Source organism: Phragmites australis, chromosome 3 (assembly GCF_958298935.1).
Source record: "Phragmites australis chromosome 3, lpPhrAust1.1, whole genome shotgun sequence".
Taxonomy (NCBI): Eukaryota; Viridiplantae; Streptophyta; class Magnoliopsida; order Poales; family Poaceae; genus Phragmites; species Phragmites australis.
Genome location: NC_084923.1, coordinates 15,874,496 through 15,892,282, shown reverse-complemented (window position 1 = coordinate 15,892,282; position 17,787 = coordinate 15,874,496). Strand labels below are relative to the sequence as shown.

Here is a 17,787-nt window from a genome sequence, read left to right as displayed (position 1 = left end):
TATTATATATACGAAATGTATATGAGGAACACAAGTTTTTGCATTTGTGAGATGATTTGTAGTAGAATTGAGATGAATAATGAGTAGCTTCGATATTCATGCAGGTTATCGGTATGACGTCGAACTTATGGCGCAAGCAAAAGTGGGCACATATCGGTAAGCAATATCCCGATGTGAGTTGCAAAGATGCTCCGGTTCCCCCCTCCCTCCCTGTTCTGACTTGTGACTGTGGTAAGCGAGTCGTGGTTCTTCAGTCGCTGCACGAAGATACTGCCGGTCGAGCTTACTACCTGTGCTCGGATTATCGTGTGAGTGGTTTTTTGTTAAAGATAATGGTAGAAGGAAATGTCAATACTTTTACATATGTGATGTTTTAATAATTTGTAGGAGTGGGAGATGTGCTATTTCTTCCAATGGATAGATGGGCCCGATATGTATGATCAGAGGATTCTCCAGGTGAAACGGTTTAGTCAGTATCCGAAGCCATCATTTTTTAGTATAATGGGGTTAGGTACTCGGAACTTGTATGGTCTACTCTTCTCGCCCGGCATGCTGTGATAACATGGGAGCACGGGATATGCAGCAATTGTGGGGTCCTGCACGTGCACTGCACCGTGGCTAAGTCCACTCTGTAGATTCTGCCGCCTGACCCCTCACCCCCCACGCATGTCCGAAATGCAGACCTCACGCTGTAAACATAGCTCCTTGGATCGAAGAGCTGCGCTTCCTGTGCAGATGATATCTCCCCCTGCGACGTGAGGTGCTTAGCAACGGCTTTTCCCCCACACATCACCAGCATCGATACCTGCGCGTGCTCTCTTCCACCGATCAACAAAGTAGTAGTTGCATTTATGAAAGGTGTACTCAACGATGGCAGAAATCGGCATTGCACGGATGCCTTTAAGGACGTTGTTGAATACCTCTGAGATATTTGTTGTCATAATCCCGTACCTACATCCTCCCGCATCAAAAGCCTGCGCCCATTTTGACTTGTTAGGTAGTTCGCTCTTTAACCACTCTGTCGCATGCTCGTTCAATACCTTCTCCAATTCTACTAGCTTTTTTTCGAACAGTCTCTCTTCTTTAACCTTGCAAACTATTTTGAGTTTGGCAAGTACCTCCTTGCTTTTCTGTCTTCTCCAAATGTTCGCAGCAAAATGCCGCATACACCACCGGTGCACGAGAGGAGGGTAACCTTCCATGTGTTCCCTTGCTGCGTTGAGGAGACCTTGGTGTCGATCCGATATCATGCGAATTTGTCGTCCCGCTCCAATTACGTGACGGCGGACCAGGCACATGAACCAAGACCAGCTACTGTTCCGCTCTCCTTCCGTCAGCGCAAATGCTAGAGGGATCAACTGATCCTCAGCATCGATGCCAACAGCAATCATCAATGCGCCCTTGTACTTTCCAGTCAAGAATGTGGCGTCGACACTTACCACGGGCCGGCAATGTTTGAAGCCTTCCACGCATTGATTGAAGCACCAAAACACACGCTGCATTACGGGTTTAATGGTACCGCCATCGCTAGCCATCATGCCACCAGTCCATACGAACCACTTCGTCCCGGGATTGATGTGTGCAATTGCATTCAAGATCCTAGGGACCCTCGCGTACGCCTCCTTCCAATCTCCCCAAAGTAATGCCATGGCATGTTGCTTGGCTCTCCATGCCTTCCCGTACAATACACGGTAATTTGTGAACCTAATTATAGACTCAATTAGAGAGGCCACAGTCGTGTCCGGGTCTGCCCTAACGATTGGGGCGATGCATTGACCAAGATAACTTGCCGTGCACTGGGAGTGCACTTGTTCCGGTCTCGCAAACCCGCAAGTGTGAGGCTGCTTTACATTTGTGACCTTCCATCGGTGGCTGTCATCTGGGATACGCCGGACCCATACACCCCATCCACAACCTTTCTGGCACTTCACGGTGTACCTCTCCTTCGCATTCGAACGAACAACTTCGTACGGCCGGTGGTGCCGAACTGAGTAGTCCCTGAACCAAAACTTCACCTCATCAAAACTATCAAATACCATCCCCTTCTTAATCAACTCATTATCACTGTTTTCTTCCTCCTCCATCGACATTAGGCCATTGTCACATAGAGCATTCTTCATCAACGAAATATCCTCAGAACCAGGCACCTCGGGCATATCCACATGTACCGCCTTCAGTGTCCTTACTTCCTCCGCCGTGTAAATTCCGTCCCACCAAGCCGTCTCCTCATTCCCTCCCGCCTCAACACCACCGTGTCGTTGCCTAACATGTTCAACTTCTTCTGCCTCATCATCTTATACATCGTCCTCACTGTTGAAGGAAAATGTTTCAGTTTCCTCTGCATTTTCCTGAGCCTCCTCATCCTCAAAATAATCATCATCGAAATCATTACATACAACTGCCAGGTCAAATTTATTTGCACCACCAGCATGTGCCTCCTCAACATATGCCCGGGGTAACTCTGCAATTGTACTATCCGCGAGTATGGTGGTCCCTGCAAGTTCCTGAGTCAATTGCTCAATAGGCTCAACATCCTGGCTAGTTATGGTCGGTACACCATCAACCGAAGGCATCGAGCTTCCGCCTACAGCAACATCAACTACCAACTCCGCGCAACAGACTTGAGAACCATTCAAACATTCCTTATACAGCTTCCAGTCATTTTCTAACGCTACCTCCATAACAATATAGTGTGCCTTACCACCTCTGCCAGCATCCAACCTTCCCCGAACAGTCACATTATGCCCTTCCCCTTTAACATTCAAAACTTCCCTAACCCTGCCAACTATTTCATCGAAGCAAGAAACGCTTCCAAATTTCAACACTTCCTTTCGCATCTTGTCGATCTCCCCAGTTGAACTAACCGTGCCACCATAAAAAACACGGACAATGCGTTCCATCTACACAAACCATCCACAAATTACATGTTCATCATCTCTACATTACATCTATTCGAAATTCGTTAACAACCTACACATTAAACATTTCTATTCGACTACATTACATCTCTACAATGCATAATATCCTCCGCATGCAAACAAATGCAAAAACTTGTGTTCCTCATATACATTTCGTACATATATACGAATTTCAATTTTCTACGGTCAACCGATTGCATGCAACGAAAAGTGCACGATACAAATGCGTTCCTACACATACATAGCACGATTCATGACCACCGATCTAAGCCGAAACGTTGAAATTTCGTAGATCAAACAAATCAAACTATGAACCCTAAAATTGCAAAACCTAGCAATGCACACCGATTTAAGGGGAAAAAATTAAGAGGATTGGAGGAGATACCTTAGTAGCTCGCTTTCCCTTCAAATCTCCTTGAAAACGGACTCAAATCGAAGGAGAATCGGGTGGGGGAGGGGGAGGCGGCGCTGCAAGGAGCTCCTGCAAGGCGCCGGCTGGTGAGGAAGAATGCGTGCGTGCGGGAGAAGGGCCCGACGCCCCCTTCTGTATATCCCTCGGTCACGCCAAAGGGCCTGGCGTGACTCGAGTCGTGCCAGCTCCCTTGGCGTGACCGAGGGGCAGCAGGCTCGCGCATACAGGCGCCTCCGTCGCGCCGTTGTGTTTGGCGTGACACCAGTCGCGCCACGCCCCCTGGAGCGACTCGGGCTGCCACGTCGGCACGGCCACGTGGCACGGGGCGGACGGCCCGCCGACGTGGCACGGGAGTCACGCCAGAGTCTTTGGCGTGACATAGTGGTGAGTCACGCCAAATCCTTTGGCGCGACAAAAAGGGCCATTTCTGAAAATATAAATCCCGGCAGACTATTATTAAAATATTAGTTTAAGAAGGACTAAAAAAAATTGTCCCTCACCTCACATCAGTTACTGCCCCCCCCCCCCCCCCATCACGGTCAGTCGTTGTCCAGTTCGGCCAGCCGCCCAGCCGACATGCCTACAACCGCCAACCCGCGGCACACTTCCCACCTGGGAGCCTGGGAGCCCAAGCCCCTCCTACAATTTTTTAGGTACGAAAGAAGGAGAAGAAAAGAAGAGGAAAGAAGAAAAAAAGAGGAAAGAAAGAAGGAAGATGAAGAGCCTCTTACTTCTCGGCTCTGGATCTGCCACTGTTGGATTAAGTGATCAGAAAGAGAAATGTGCAAGGTTGCCCGGGCTGAACAATTCTGATATGAATCCTCCTCGAATCAGGCAGGAACAATGAACCAGTCAATTCAGTTAAGAGTACATGAATGGAGAATGAATATAAACATTCCATGCACCTATAGAAGCCTATATTCACTAAATAGTCCTCAATGAATCCCGGTGTCAGCTAAATATGTTTCCATCTCCTCCAATCACCTTGCGCGGTGCACCAGTAAGACGGCTTCATCCGGGGTCCTCAACCATTGTTCACTGAACTGAAGGAACATGCCAAGTCCAAGAAGCACAATAGTGTCACTGTCACCATTCTCTATGCAAAAGGATTTCCAGTTGATACAGCGCCCACTGGTATATTCCTGAATCAATAAAGATTATTTCAGAAAATAGCCTGAATAATGATTAATGGTTTATACTAAAGCAGGCAGCAGGCCAGAGTAACTTACCGCAGCGGAGAGTTTGGGGCCTGCTCGACAAGGCATGGTAGTCCACCTGAACATGTGTAGGCTGTTACAGTCATATGGGATGGTATTGATTTTAAAGTAGAACGGTATAGTTAAGACATGCTGTCCAGGAAAGCATACCATGTGATGCTGATGGAACATAAGCACAAGGACTGTTGGAAAACCAAGTTTCAGGTAAACCATCAAGAAAATCGGGTAGATCTGGATTAGGCAAAGCCTCTTGCAATGAACTAACGTCCATGAACTGCAAAAGGTAGAGCATGTCAGAAAATTTGTAGCAACTGTAGTCCAGAAAATTGGTGGCAAGTTAACCCCGATGGCCATCACTGGATACAAAATGCACTTTTGGGAGTTGGGATTAGGACTGAAGTTTAAGACCAGGTTATGATTTCTTTTATATCACCCAATAGACAGATCGGATGTTATTAAAAAGCATAGCAAACTATTTGGTCGTCAACACAGGACCATGAGTAAAATGATGTGAAATCTGAATCTGTAGGCTCTAACCAGATTGTATCTAATACATAATATTCTGAATTTAGTCGACTTCTACAACTACGAAATTCTAACTATCTTCTACTCCCAGTTAGGCGATCACAGCCAAATATGCTTATGTAGTACTCAGACACGAGTAGTGCAAGTAAAATTGAACTCCAAATCAACGGAGCTTCAAGAGCGACGATCAGTTGAGATGTTGAATGATGAGTTCAGAACTTTTTATACTATCAGCTTCTGAGTTCCGACAACTATGCTGTTTGTACTGATGTCACAAGACTTGGACATGACTTTGTGCTGTTGCAGAAACACACACAGTGTTGTAGAATGCTACCGATTTGTAAATTCTACCGGGCATAGCAATTATAGGGTTATACAACAGTGACACTTTATGCTTTATGTACAATTTGCATGATTTTGACTGGTCACAAGAGTCAATAGTCTACAGAGACCAATTCGTGGAAGACGGGCATGCAAAAATGATCAAATAGAGAAAAAATTACATAAACTTGTTTATTGCTTTTACTAGCACCGGGTACATCTAATGGAAGGAAGAAATGGCATTAGCATACCAGATTAGGAATCTCTGAATCATTGTCAAATGGAAGATCAAATGGATTTAATGGCACCTGCTCAGTAGAGGCTCCTCCCTGAAGTAAGAGGCAATGTATAAGCGCAAATTCAGTTCAGAGTGGACCTGTATACAAAAAGCTAAAGGGCATAGGAGGCACAAAAGCCACATATCACTTAAGGAATGGCAGATACCAGAGATGGTTCTGCGAAAGCAGCATGAGGTGTATTAGGTGATAATTCATCCATGAATACTTTGTGGAAATCATCATGAGAATCCTACATGGAAGATAATAGTTTTATTGTGGGATTATTATAAACTATGAAAAAAGAAGAAGGGAAAAGGTGTACCTTTGAAGCTACAGAGCATGTAAATGGATTGCTGGTTGAAAGGGAAAAGTTTACAGCATTTTTGTGCTCATCACTTCGCGGCTGAGCACAGGGTGGATAATGAGCAACGACACCATTTACATCATCAAATGAATGCCAGAGCTGCAAATACACAACAACCACAATTTGAAAGTTTTGGAGCAGTTAGAACTTGTACTACGCAATCAAAATAAGACAAAAACAGTTTTAAAGCCAAAAAATAGCTCATTTATTCATGAATTTGATGATTTACTCACCTGAGAACCATTTTCGTCCATCGGTCCTTTAGGCTCTTGTGATTTAGTAGTCATTTGTGATAGATCTCCCGGGAGAGTGTATTGGGTACTACCATTGGTGGCATCAAAAACACTCCAAGCCTGACCAAGAATAAAAGTTCAAAATTTAAATATCAGATCAGAAGCACAAGATCAACTTCATAGTGGAACGTTGTAATTCCATAAGCCTTTCAGAAGAAGAAAATGATTTCACACATTTAGAAAAGCTGCACATTACAACTAAATTTTATAAGGAGCAAACTGATTGGTAAAAGGCTATGTTGGGTTTCATCTCTAGCCTACCCCAACTTGCTTGCAACTAAAAGGCTTTGTTCTTCTTGTTGTAAGGGGCAAACTGCATTTTATTGTGTTCACATGTTGTCGTAAGAAAAAGAAAGAACGAGCGAACTTTTCTAGAGCAACAAAAATGTTCCTCACCTGAGAACTCCTTGTATCAAGAGATGTAGCTGTAAACTGATTGGTAACTGAAGCTTTTTCCTTATAGATATGGAACAATGTTGATTGATCATTTGGCTCAAATGAAAATAAATCACGACTCAGAGCCTGTTTACCGTTGCCTGCTGCAGCAACATAAGAGAGCCCAGTGACTGCAGGTTGCTTTTCTTCTGGAGGTGTATCAAATGTAGCCCACCCAGCATTGTCCATTGACTGAGTTGCTGGTATCACTTTATCAGCAGACGTAGTTGTGGGAGGCATATTTGCGAAAAGATCTACAGATTCATCCAATCTAGTTACTGGCTGTTTCTTTACAGCTGTGGGATTAAGGAGATCTTGATTTGCGGTATTTGTAGTTGTAGCATCAGAAAAGGCTGAGTTCGTGGATTTCTGAGTTCTGCAAACATTATCGTCCTCAAAAATCAAATCAGGCAAGCTTGAATTGCCTGATTTAAAAGAGATTGAATCCATGTTTCCTGCTGATGCAGTTCTCTGCAAGAGAGACTAAAAGGATTAAATATTTTGTTAGATGCAACAAGAAACTAAAGTTGACCGTTTTCGAGAATCTCCACCCACCTGTGAAGTAGTGAGTCCATACAAACTCTGTACTTTTGATTGATCTTGTAGCACAGGTGGGCTGAAACACCCATTATCAAGAAAATTTGGTGATTGTGGTGCAGTTCTAACCGTATCACTCATGCTTGACCCTGAACAGTTAGAAGTCCTCGATCCACAACTCTCACTACCAAATCCGTCCTCAGTCATTCTCTCATGCAGGCTATGAGAACGGTATGCAAATCCAGAAATCTTCCCGTCATGCCCCCGATCTGAACCAGGCTTCCTACTTAGGAATGCAGATTGTTTGCCAATGCGTCTATCTTCATACTGGTGATCATAAGGTGGGCTCTGAGAAAATGAATGGTAGGAGCTTGCCCTTCTATGTTCTTCTTCATGTGCCTTTTGGTTCTGCATAGATGGAAAATAATTTACTTCAGAAAGATGTATCATTGCAACATATGCTTGGAAAGGTTAGTTAAATAAAGCTTTAATTTATAGTATAAAGCATAAATGAACTTGAATCACAGGTACACCTTCTTATGTATTCAGTGGCATCTACGGATACAACAGCAGACTTGCTAAAGCCACTAGTATTCAAAATTTCAGACTTATAAATGACAATTTTCAGGCAGGCTAGCAACTCGACTTCTAAAATCCAACTAAATTTACCTGATTAACTCTGGGAGGCCTTTCAGAAAATCTCCCACCAGTATACCTCCTCTCCACATAAACAGCTTTTATGAATTCCCTAAGACTGTCAATGTTGCTGCAACAGTAGGTTTTAGTCAGAGGATGTGTTATTATCCTGATAAGTATTACCAAACAGAATATGCACCAGCTATCAGTGATCGAATTCTTCTTTACCTGCTATCAGGTAGCCTCATTTTCTGGGTATCAAAATCCTTCAAGAATGATTCCCTGGCTCGCTGCATCAATCAGTTGAAGAGTTAGCGCATGAACCAAAAGGGCATCTCCAAGCTGCAAACAACGAAGCCAACGGATGGCTTCACCTGGTTCCCACCCTTCTGGAGAGCCTCGACCTCTTGTGTGCTGAACTTGGACATGGAGACAGATTTCACTCGGTGCGTGAACTCACGGCTACAGGCGCATCAGTGCGTTAGGATAGCAGAAGGCAGCAGACAATCAGCATATGCAAATGCAACTAGCTAGACCGGTCCTTCAGAAGAACCCGAATTTGAAAGCTTTGACAAAGTAAATATTCCCGCTACTCGGTAACAAATGAGATGTTAAGAACGCTAAGCATGCTAATTCCACAAACTTAGGCACACAACTGAGATCGCCGAACACTAAAACTGAAATCCATCGCTGGATTGGAACTAGAAACAAGGCTCGATCACACATGGACGGAATCCAATAACAGGAGTGTAAGCCACGAGTAGTACTCACTGGATGCCGCTGCAGGAGATGCAGACGAAGGTCCAGAAGCTCGTGCACACGTACTGCGGCCCCTGGATCAGAGTCACAGCCACAAGAAAACGCAAAGGTGAGATGAGTAAGCAGCGAGCACCACCGCGGATCAGAACGCGGCGCGGCTGGAATAGAGTGACGGGGAACCCTTACGAGGCCGTTGCAGTTGACGCATCTGCGGTTGGGCGGCAGCTTGAGGAGCCCCCGCACGACCCGCTCGTTCCTCTCCTCCTCCTTCCTGGACGCGGCCGCCATCGCTGCCTCCGCCTCGCACTTGCAGAGCTCAAACGGCCCCGGCTATGGCCGGAGAAGAAGCCTGGATTCTCGCGCCGCTCCCCCGCCCTCCCCGAACCGAGCACGGGGCCCCGGCCGGCGATCTCGAAGCAGGTCGAGGGCGATTTCCGCTAGAAATGGGTGCGGTTTCTCTCTGTAGCGGAAGCAGCAGCAGCAGAAGCGAGGCGTGGGAGCGGCTGCAGCTTTGTGTTGGTTTCCTTGCGTTTCGAGTTCGGCGACCGCTGTCTGTGCCTGTGGATCTTGTGATGGATGGGGGATGCAAGCAGGGTTCAAAAAACCGTCGGTAACCGCTCAAAAATCGCGGTTACCGACCTTCCCGGTCCGGTCCGATTTCAAAAACCGCTCGATAACCGAAATTTGAATTCAAAAAATTCGAAAAAATAAAAAATTCAAAAAAAAATCAAAAAAAATCTTTAAAAAAACTAGACACAATTCTAAGAACTTCTGTGAAAAAAACATTCAAAAATAATGTCGTTTGCATCATATTCTATAGGGAGAAAGTTTGAAAAAAATGAAAAAAATTGAAGCGTGCGGCTCAATTATTAACTCACGTTAAGGAAAAGTGTAACATGCAAACACATATTTTTCTTGTATAAAACGTATTTTAAGAGAACCTTTAAAATTGATTTCACTTTATTTAGAGTTTTATTAAATTCTCTATGATTTTTACAAAGTTCACAAGCATAAAGTGAATATGTTAAGAAAAATCACTGTAATTAATTTTTTCATGTCTACTATTATTTTTTCTACGTACATCATAATATAAATAAGCTAATGAAAGTGGTTTCACTAATTTTTAAGGTGTGATGGGTCAGTTATGAATTAATCTAGTCGCAACACATTTACACAATCATGCATGTTACAATAACTAATTCATGAGTTCATATATTTTTAAAAGATATAGGATCATGTAAGAAGACTAACAAAATTAGTTTCATGATTTTTGGATTAGCAAAGAGTAAACTATGCATTTACCTTGGTTTAACAAATAAAATTTCTCACAGAAAATTTTGAAATTTTTTATGAGTATAAATACTTTTATCATGTAGATCATGTTACAAGGAATCCAACAAAATTTGTTTCACTTGATTTGAAGCTCGGATGAATTAGTTATTGATTTTACAAGATTGAACCCTTTTTTAGATTTTTTGTTGAACTACGCTGAAATTCGATAAAACCGCTCGATAAATCGAGAAAACCGAGCGGTTACCGAGCCAAACCGCTCGGTAACCGACCGAATCAAAAATGCGAGAAAACCGAGCGGTTACCGACCCAAACCGCTCGGTAACCGACCCAAACCGCTCGGTTACCGAGAGGGCAAAAACATGATTTTTTCGCAAAAATTTAAAATTTGCCGAATGAATTTTCTCCGAATTTTTTTAAATTTTTGACCAGTAATCGCGGTTACCGCGGTTTTTCGGTTACCGCCGGAGGTCGGTAACCAACCTCCGGTCGGTAACGCGAACCTTGGATGCAAGACAGGCTGACTTGTACGTTGGTAGCTGCAACGGCTTTAATTTAATTTTTAAACATGATGATTATGCCGCTGGAATAGGATGCTAAATTGTGCATGATGTTTGTTACTTCATCCTTCATAAGGTGTATTTTTTTAAAAAAAAAGTAAAATTTGACTGTTAATTTGTTTTTTAATATATTCTTAATTACTATAAAATCAATATTATATTAAAAGTACTTTTAACATATAAATCTATCGAGACAAATTTTATATATTAAACATACATATAATTTGAATTGAATCCATCGTATGATATCCCGTCCGACGATCTTGCTTTGCCTTAGACTACGGCGGGCAACATGTGTCTTCTTCCGGTTTTCAGATCACAGCAAGCTTTGTTCTCTGCCCAAACGCAAATAAATTTCCCGTGTAGAAACTGAAGCTTGAGACGGGAAACAAGGCAGATTTGGTGGTTGAACAGCTACACCAATGCATGCAGCAGCTCGATCCCTTGTTGGGTAGGAACACAGATCACTCACAGGTGGATGGGCGTTGGCGCTGTTGGGTTTGAACTGGCGCTACAGCCTACAGCTAGGACCAGTTCACAACCACCAAGATCAAATGGAAGGTGCAACTACAATTCATCCGAATCCATGGATCCAAAGGTCGTGGTCCTCGGTGATGCTAGACCTCAGTTCTCGGCTCAGCAGCTGAGCTGGTATCAGTCATGGATTAGGACCTAGGTTCGATGGTCTCTTTTCTTTTTGACAGGACCCATCTATTTGATCCGTCTTCATGTAAGTTATTTGAGAACATGCTCATCTCTAGAGCAAATTTTTAGACCGTTGGATGTGGATCCAACCATACCAGAGCAACTCTACCCCTTCCTTATCTGCCAGCTCTCACTCTCTTTCTCGACTCACACCGCCCCCACTTGCCCCACTTGACTCGTCGCCTCCCGTAGCTCTCCGTGCAGTCAGCTGTCACCCTCCCTCTACCTCTACCTCCACCAGCTCCTCCTCCCCTTCTTCCACGGCGCCAGCCGCCCTAGTCATCGTGCGCCCCGACACTCCATGACCACCCTGACCAACTTTAGCAGCTCAATCGCCACCAGCGCCACCGCCATAGCTAACCACTTGGAGCATGTCACCCCCTGCCCACCGACGGGCAGGCACCCCTGCCACCACACTATCTCGCCCACCACCAGTCCGATCGACCTCCCTTGACCATCCCTCTAAACCCATTGGATCAAGATAATCCCTACCTAAATCCTAAATCTGCCATCCCTAATCTCAATTTTCAGTTCAAATTGAGGGACAGAGATTTTGAACATGAAAATCTTTTTTTTTTCTTCTAAAGGAAGGCCCATATTTGATACTTATGCAGTCTGATTGTCTTTTTAGAAGGGATGATTTTATTAGAGCAAGTGAAAGCACAAACATTACAAATAGGAACCTACGATGAAGAAAAACATAGAGAAATAACACAAACATGTTATCAACACCCCGAGTGAAAGGACCATGATGTCGTCTAGAGGGGAAGTGAATAGATGTTTCTGAAAAACTTCCGGGTTCAAAGCTTTGCAGCGGATTATACAGAATTCGGAACTTCCAGGTTTAATCCAGAACTTCCTGACTCAACGCAGAACTTCTAGCTATACAAAGCAAAAAGGAGATCTAGCTATGCCTAATGAGTTTTAGCTCAAACCAAAATAAGTTGTGGGTTCCAAATGATTATTCTAAGCAGATCCACAGAGCACATGCAGTTAATTTCACATGAGCAAGTAGATTGAGCAACTATGCATAAATAGAAAGCAAGAACTCAAGAATAATCAAAACAAGAGAGGAGACGTGTGATTTGTTTTCCGAAGTTCAGACACCTCCACTTGAGGTTCCTACGTCTCCTTGAAGGACTTAGTCACACTTGAGTTTGGTCTCTTTCAAACTTTCTCCACACCAAGTTTGGTCACACTTGAGCTTGGACTTTCATTCTTGATTTCTTCCCTTGCGGAGGCAAAATCCAATCCTTCACAAACTTCCCACGGTACACCATAACCTTGGGTGCTTACCAGCGATGCCTAGCCTCCTAGGGGATTGAATCCCTAAGAGTAAGAAATGCTTTGAGAAACTTCTTGACAATGAACTCAAGTGCTCAAGAATGAAGTTTAGCTCACTTGCACTCAATCTTTCAATCTCTCAACCTAACTTACTTTTCTTCTCAAATCTCACACTAAATCAGAGAGGAGAGAGCTCTAATGGCTTTGGCTAAGTATTTTCGTGGAGGCACCAGCAGCACAACGAAGAGGGGTGAGGGGTATTTATACCCAACCTCCAAAAACTAACCGTTAAAGCCAACAGACAGTACAATCTGGAACTTCTGGGTTCAATCCGAAATTTTCGGATTGAAACTTCAAACCACGACAAAGAACCCTAAACTAGATGTCATCTGGAACTTCTAGCCAATCCGAAACTTCCGGATTCAATCCAAAACTTCCGGATTGAAACTTCAAACCATGACAAAGAACTCTAAACCAGATGTCATCCGAAACTTCTGGCCAATCCGAAACTTCTGAAATCAGCACAACTGACCTATGAAAAACGACAATAATTTTGATCCTGATGTCCGATTTTGATGATTTTAGACACTACGTAAAGCTTATTCAGAATGCTGCCTATCCCACCAGAAAACATGATCTCAAACATATTGGATCAAAATTAGGGACACTCCAAACCTGATTCGAACATTTCCACACTTTCGGCACCGGACTCCTAAAGCGAACTATCAACACAAACCTAAGTTGAAAACAGGTTCCCGGTGTTCATGAGTGTTTTGTATCTGTTACTTTTGGATTGGTTAGATATTCTTAAGCACTGAGACACGTCAAAATGTTATACGTTGAATCCACCTTAATAGTGCAGCACACCTATACTTAAATTCAAATATAAAACTAGTTTGAACCATTTTGAGCTTCTGAATACCTTCAAGTACCGTTTTTTTTCTTTCAAACCTTGAGAGTTGCCAACTTTTATATAAACTTCACTCCATCTTTTCTTGATTCTTCATGTGATTAATGTAAATCACCCATAGCTTCTTATAGCCTCGCACAGTCCATTAGCGCAAAGCTTTCACTCGCCTTTCACCACTGCATTGATCTTTCGACGCCAAGCCATTCGCTTTCCCTTCACAATCTTATCATAGAAAGCCACTTTGTATCTGGAATCTTCAATAAATTCATTTTGTCATATATGAAGTCCAAACTTTTTTCTTCACTCTTGACATATTTGATATATCAATTCAACTCATGCCTTCTTATAGATCGTAACTCTAACTCACTCTCAAGCACAAAGCGCATAGGTTAGTTCATATAATTTTATTGATAACTTTATACCCTAAATCACTTAATCTTCATAAGAAACTTAGCCTTCACATTTATGCTAATCTTCTTGAGTTTCTTCTTCTTCTTTTTATGAGCATCACCTAGACCTCATTTATCTTGAGACATATCTTTGATCTTTATAGCATTCCTTAATAAATCTATATCTTATAATTTATGTATCTCATATGGAATAACCGACTAATAATTCTCAATAATATTATTAGTTCATAGGTATTATCCTTAACTTACCCGAGCATCACCTAGAGCCTATTCATCTTGAAGCATATCTCTTCTCTATACATCACCTATAAAACAACATGCTAACAATTCTCAATAATATTGTTACTCCGTAAGCATTATCATTAATTATCAAACCATACTTAAGAGTTAGATGCACTTTCACCGAGCTTCATCTCTGATTCACCGTTGCCGAACATGATCAAATGAAGCGAAGTCGAATTCTGCACTGATGAGGAGATGCCATTAAAGGCTATTAGATTTTTCACAGCCACCAAGAGTAACATCCCGCAACCAAGATGTATCGAGAGCGATGAGCGCATTGGGCAAGCTCGCTAGCCAGAAAGGAACCAGACGCTGTCAAACATGCCGAGGACTCGAAAGAGAGAACCGATGCCTCCAACGAGCACATTATTGACCCAGACTTGAAGCTTGCATCCTTTCACAGCGATACATCACAACAAATACACATACACAAACACATACTCATCATCAAAACAGCTTTCAAAACACAATAAACAGACACAAACACTTAAACTACTAACATAACTACCAAACTACATAGTAAATAAACTAACTCAACCACTAGGACATCGAGTCACCCTCCAGCTCCGACACGGGAAGATCATCATAGGCGAGGGGCCCAGCCAAGTAGCCAAATTACCTCAGGCCCTGTTTGTTTCAGATTATAAAAGCTGGATTGTGATCAAAATCCAAAAGCTGAAATAAACAGCTGGATTGTAAAAGCTGGATTCTGATCACAATTCAAAAGCTGAAACAAACAGATGGTTGGAAAAGCTGGATTGTTACAATCCAACACACAGATTGTAACAATCTAGCAATCTGCTTTCCACCAGATTGTAACAATCCACAATCCAGCTTTTTACAATCCAGATTTTACAATCCAGCTTCTTACAATCTACAATCTATAAGCTGTTTTTCACAATCTACAGCTGAAACAAACAGGGTCTCAGTCGTCTCTCTAAGGGCCTGTTTGTTTCAGCTGGAAATTGTGAAAAGTAGCTTATAGATTATGGATTGTAAAAAGCAGAATTATAAAATCTAGATTGTAAAAGCTGGATTGTGGATTGTTACAATCTGGTGGAAGGTAGATTGCTGGATTTTTACAATCTGGATGTTGGATTGTAACAATCCAGCTTTTACAACCAGTTGTTTATTTTAGCTTTTGGATTATGATCACAATCCAGCTTTTATAATTCACCTGTTTGTTTCAGCTTTTAGATTATGATTACAATCCAACTTTTACGATCCGAAATAAGCGGGCCCTCTATGTAGCAGTCTGATTGTCTGAGTGCGTAATTTAGTATCGCTTTTGGTCGGCCCAGCAACTTTTATCCCAATTAGGCCCATCCGGCCTGGAATATTGGTTCGGCGGCCCTTTCAGCTGTAAACGGGCCCAAGCCTCACGACGTCCAAGTAAACAGGGCCTCCTCTCGAAAGAAAAACAAAAAGTCCAGAGTGCCAGTAGGCCACGGCAGCAAGCACAGCGGCACGCGTCCGCCTCATGTGCACCGGCACGTACGTGTTACTAGTGCCTGTCTCCTCGCATGAATCACACGTGTCCGCCTCAGGTGGTACGTGTCACGCTCTCATTTCTCGCACCAGCGTATATACGCGCTTCACCCTTCCACGGCCTTAGCTCAGCTCACTCGTGTGCTGCGACACTTCGAACACAGTGATACTAGGGGTCAGAGCAGCGAAAGAAACGTTCCGAGAGAGTCGAGAAGAGGCTACACCGACCGCCCGTCATGGTGTCGAGGCAGGACAGGCGTGAGGAGCGCGCCGAGGCCGAGGCTCGCCACGCCGCGGACGAGATCGCGCGGGCGCGGGACGAGCGCGTGGTGAAGGCGGAGGTGGACGCCCGCAAGGCAGCGGACGAGATCGCGAGCGCCCGCGCCGACCGCGAGGGCGCGTTCGGAGCGCAGGCCGACGACTACCACCGCGGCGGCGGCAGCGGCGGCGGCGGCATTTTGGAGAGCGTGCAGGAGGGCACCAAGTCCTTCGTGAGCGCCGTGGGGCGCACCTTCGGCGGCGCCAAGGACGCGGCCGTCGACAAGACCTCCCAGACGGCGCAGGCCACCGGCGACAAGCTCGGCGATTACAAGGACTATACCGCCGACAAGGCCAGGGAGACCAACGACAGCATCGCGCAGAAGACGAGCGAGACCGTGGAGGCCACCCGGAACAAGGTCGGCGAGTACAAGGACAGCACCGTGGTGAAGGCGAAAGAGACCAAGGACGCCGTGGCGCATAAGGCGAGCGAGACCGCCGAGGAGACCAAGAACAAGCTCGGGGAGTACAAGGACGCGGCGGCCGGGAAGGCGCGGGAGGCCATGGACGCCACCGCCGACAAGACTAGGGAGGCCAAGGACGTGACCATGCAGAAAGCACAGGAGACGAAGGACGCCACCGCTGACAGGGCAAGGGAGGCCAAGGACGCGGCCAAGCAGAAGGCCGGCGAGTACACGGACTCTGCCAGGGAGACCGCGCAGGAGGCCAGGGACAGGTCCAGGGCGACCGCGCAGACCGCGGCCGACCAGGCGAGGGAGACGGCCGGCACCCACGACGCCGACAGGTGTGTGCCGTTAAATGCACATCAGTGATCAATCTTTACATCAATTTCACCTTACATTACCATGTGACCATATATGCATGCAGGGGTCAAGGACAAGGTCTGTTCGGGGCACTGGGTTACATGACGGGCGCGATAAAGGAGAAGCTGACGCTGGGTTCAGCTCCAGGGCAGCAGCACCACGACGTCCGGCTGGGCGGCGAGGACGAGCGCGCGGTGAAGGAGCGCGCGGCGGAGAAGGCGGCGGAGGTGTACTTCGAGGAGAAGGACCGGCTGCTGAGGGAGCGCGCGGCGGAGCGGGTGGACCGGTGCGTGGAGAAGTGCGTCGAGGGGTGCGCCGACTCGGCCTGCGTGCACCGCCAGGGCAAGATGTGATGGCGTGGCGACCGCGCTGCTCCTACGTGCCCGCGCACTCCTTGCATGGGCAATAATAAACTGTTACTAGAGGTCTAGTGGAGCTCCGTTTTTCGGGCGCCCTGCTCTGTTGATGTTTTCGACTTCGTTTCCACTTTCCGCTGCTTTTGTTAGTTACTTTGGTAAATGTTTGCGTTGTTCAGCTCTGCTTTAGAAACTACGGTGTCTCCTGTATCAAACCTGCAAATCACGTAGGTAGGCGGACGCGCGCGGCTGCCGCTCTTCGCGCGTGGCCGCAAGTCCCCTCGCTGTTCGTGCGTGTCAAGGCCGGTTAGCGAGTGCCTCGTGAGTGGTTCCAATGCGTGGCCGGTCGGGTGGGCATGATGCATGGTCGTCCTTATCGTGTTCGACTCCTGCGCCGCGCCCAAATGTATGCCAAAGGCCACGTGTGAGTGTGGCATACACCGGGGAGAAAGAAAGAAGCAATGCAATTGAGCTCCAGCGTCGCCCCGAATAGGTGAGGACGAGAGAGAGGCACTGTGCAAACTCTCGAGCGCGACAATGTCAGTCATACCGCGGGTTCATCAGCAGCATTTCGGTGGCTCGGTTCGGTGCTTGGCCCGTCCGGCTGTAACAACCCTGCTACGCTCCAACCGTCCACGCAAAAAATCTTATAAATAATCGACTCATCTACAGAGAAATAAGAAACAAAAGACTATTTCCTTTGTTCAAATTTCAAAAGGAATGCT

General features: G+C 45.3%; 3 protein-coding genes across 4 annotated transcripts; 1 reads left to right on the top strand and 2 right to left on the bottom strand.

The window, feature by feature from the left end:
• Positions 1-764: 764 nt before the first annotated feature.
• LOC133910532 (uncharacterized) lies at positions 765-2,156 on the bottom strand. Its single transcript, XM_062352897.1, has one exon. The coding sequence runs from the start codon at positions 2,154-2,156 to the stop codon at positions 765-767; it is 1,392 nt and encodes a 463-aa protein (XP_062208881.1).
• Positions 2,157-4,065: 1,909 nt separating this feature from the next.
• Positions 4,066-9,279, bottom strand: LOC133912405 (probable ADP-ribosylation factor GTPase-activating protein AGD14). Of its 2 annotated transcripts, none has more exons than XM_062355108.1 (14): positions 8,882-9,279; positions 8,708-8,769; positions 8,311-8,398; positions 8,165-8,226; positions 7,970-8,066; positions 7,319-7,708; positions 6,725-7,234; positions 6,269-6,388; positions 5,994-6,134; positions 5,838-5,921; positions 5,645-5,722; positions 4,698-4,821; positions 4,560-4,620; positions 4,066-4,472 (listed from the first exon to the last, which is right to left on the bottom strand). In XM_062355108.1, exons 1-14 carry the CDS (start codon positions 8,981-8,983, stop codon positions 4,427-4,429), a joined length of 1,965 nt encoding a protein of 654 aa, XP_062211092.1. In that variant the 5' UTR covers positions 8,984-9,279; the 3' UTR covers positions 4,066-4,426. The 2 variants fall into 2 exon arrangements, with proteins under 2 accessions (XP_062211092.1, XP_062211093.1); XM_062355109.1 differs by having other exon boundaries at positions 4,072-4,472; positions 4,560-4,605.
• A 6,566-nt stretch (positions 9,280-15,845) lies between these two features.
• Positions 15,846-17,059, top strand: LOC133911019 (late embryogenesis abundant protein 17-like). Its single transcript, XM_062353247.1, has 3 exons — positions 15,846-16,024; positions 16,067-16,687; positions 16,771-17,059. The coding sequence occupies exons 1-3, from the start codon at positions 15,861-15,863 to the stop codon at positions 17,057-17,059; spliced, it is 1,074 nt and encodes a 357-aa protein (XP_062209231.1). The 5' UTR covers positions 15,846-15,860.
• Positions 17,060-17,787: the final 728 nt, after the last annotated feature.

Bases quoted from the DNA above. Each gene is read 5' to 3' on its own strand.
- LOC133910532 (XM_062352897.1), bottom strand. From the start codon at position 2,156: ATGCCCGAGGTGCCTGGTTCTGAGGATATTTCGTTGATGAAGAATGCT.
- LOC133912405 (XM_062355108.1), bottom strand. From the start codon at position 8,983: ATGGCGGCCGCGTCCAGGAAGGAGGAGGAGAGGAACGAGCGGGTCGTG. The intron at 8,399-8,707 runs GTGAGTACTACT...ATGCGCCTGTAG, and splicing joins ATCTCCTGCAGCGGCATCCA to CCGTGAGTTCACGCACCGAG. The intron at 6,135-6,268 runs GTGAGTAAATCA...GTGTATTTGCAG, and splicing joins TGGACGAAAATGGTTCTCAG to CTCTGGCATTCATTTGATGA.
- LOC133911019 (XM_062353247.1), top strand. From the start codon at position 15,861: ATGGTGTCGAGGCAGGACAGGCGTGAGGAGCGCGCCGAGGCCGAGGCT. The intron at 16,025-16,066 runs GTTCGGAGCGCA...CGGCGGCGGCAG, and splicing joins CGCGCCGACCGCGAGGGCGC to CGGCGGCGGCGGCATTTTGG. The intron at 16,688-16,770 runs GTGTGTGCCGTT...ATATGCATGCAG, and splicing joins GGCACCCACGACGCCGACAG to GGGTCAAGGACAAGGTCTGT.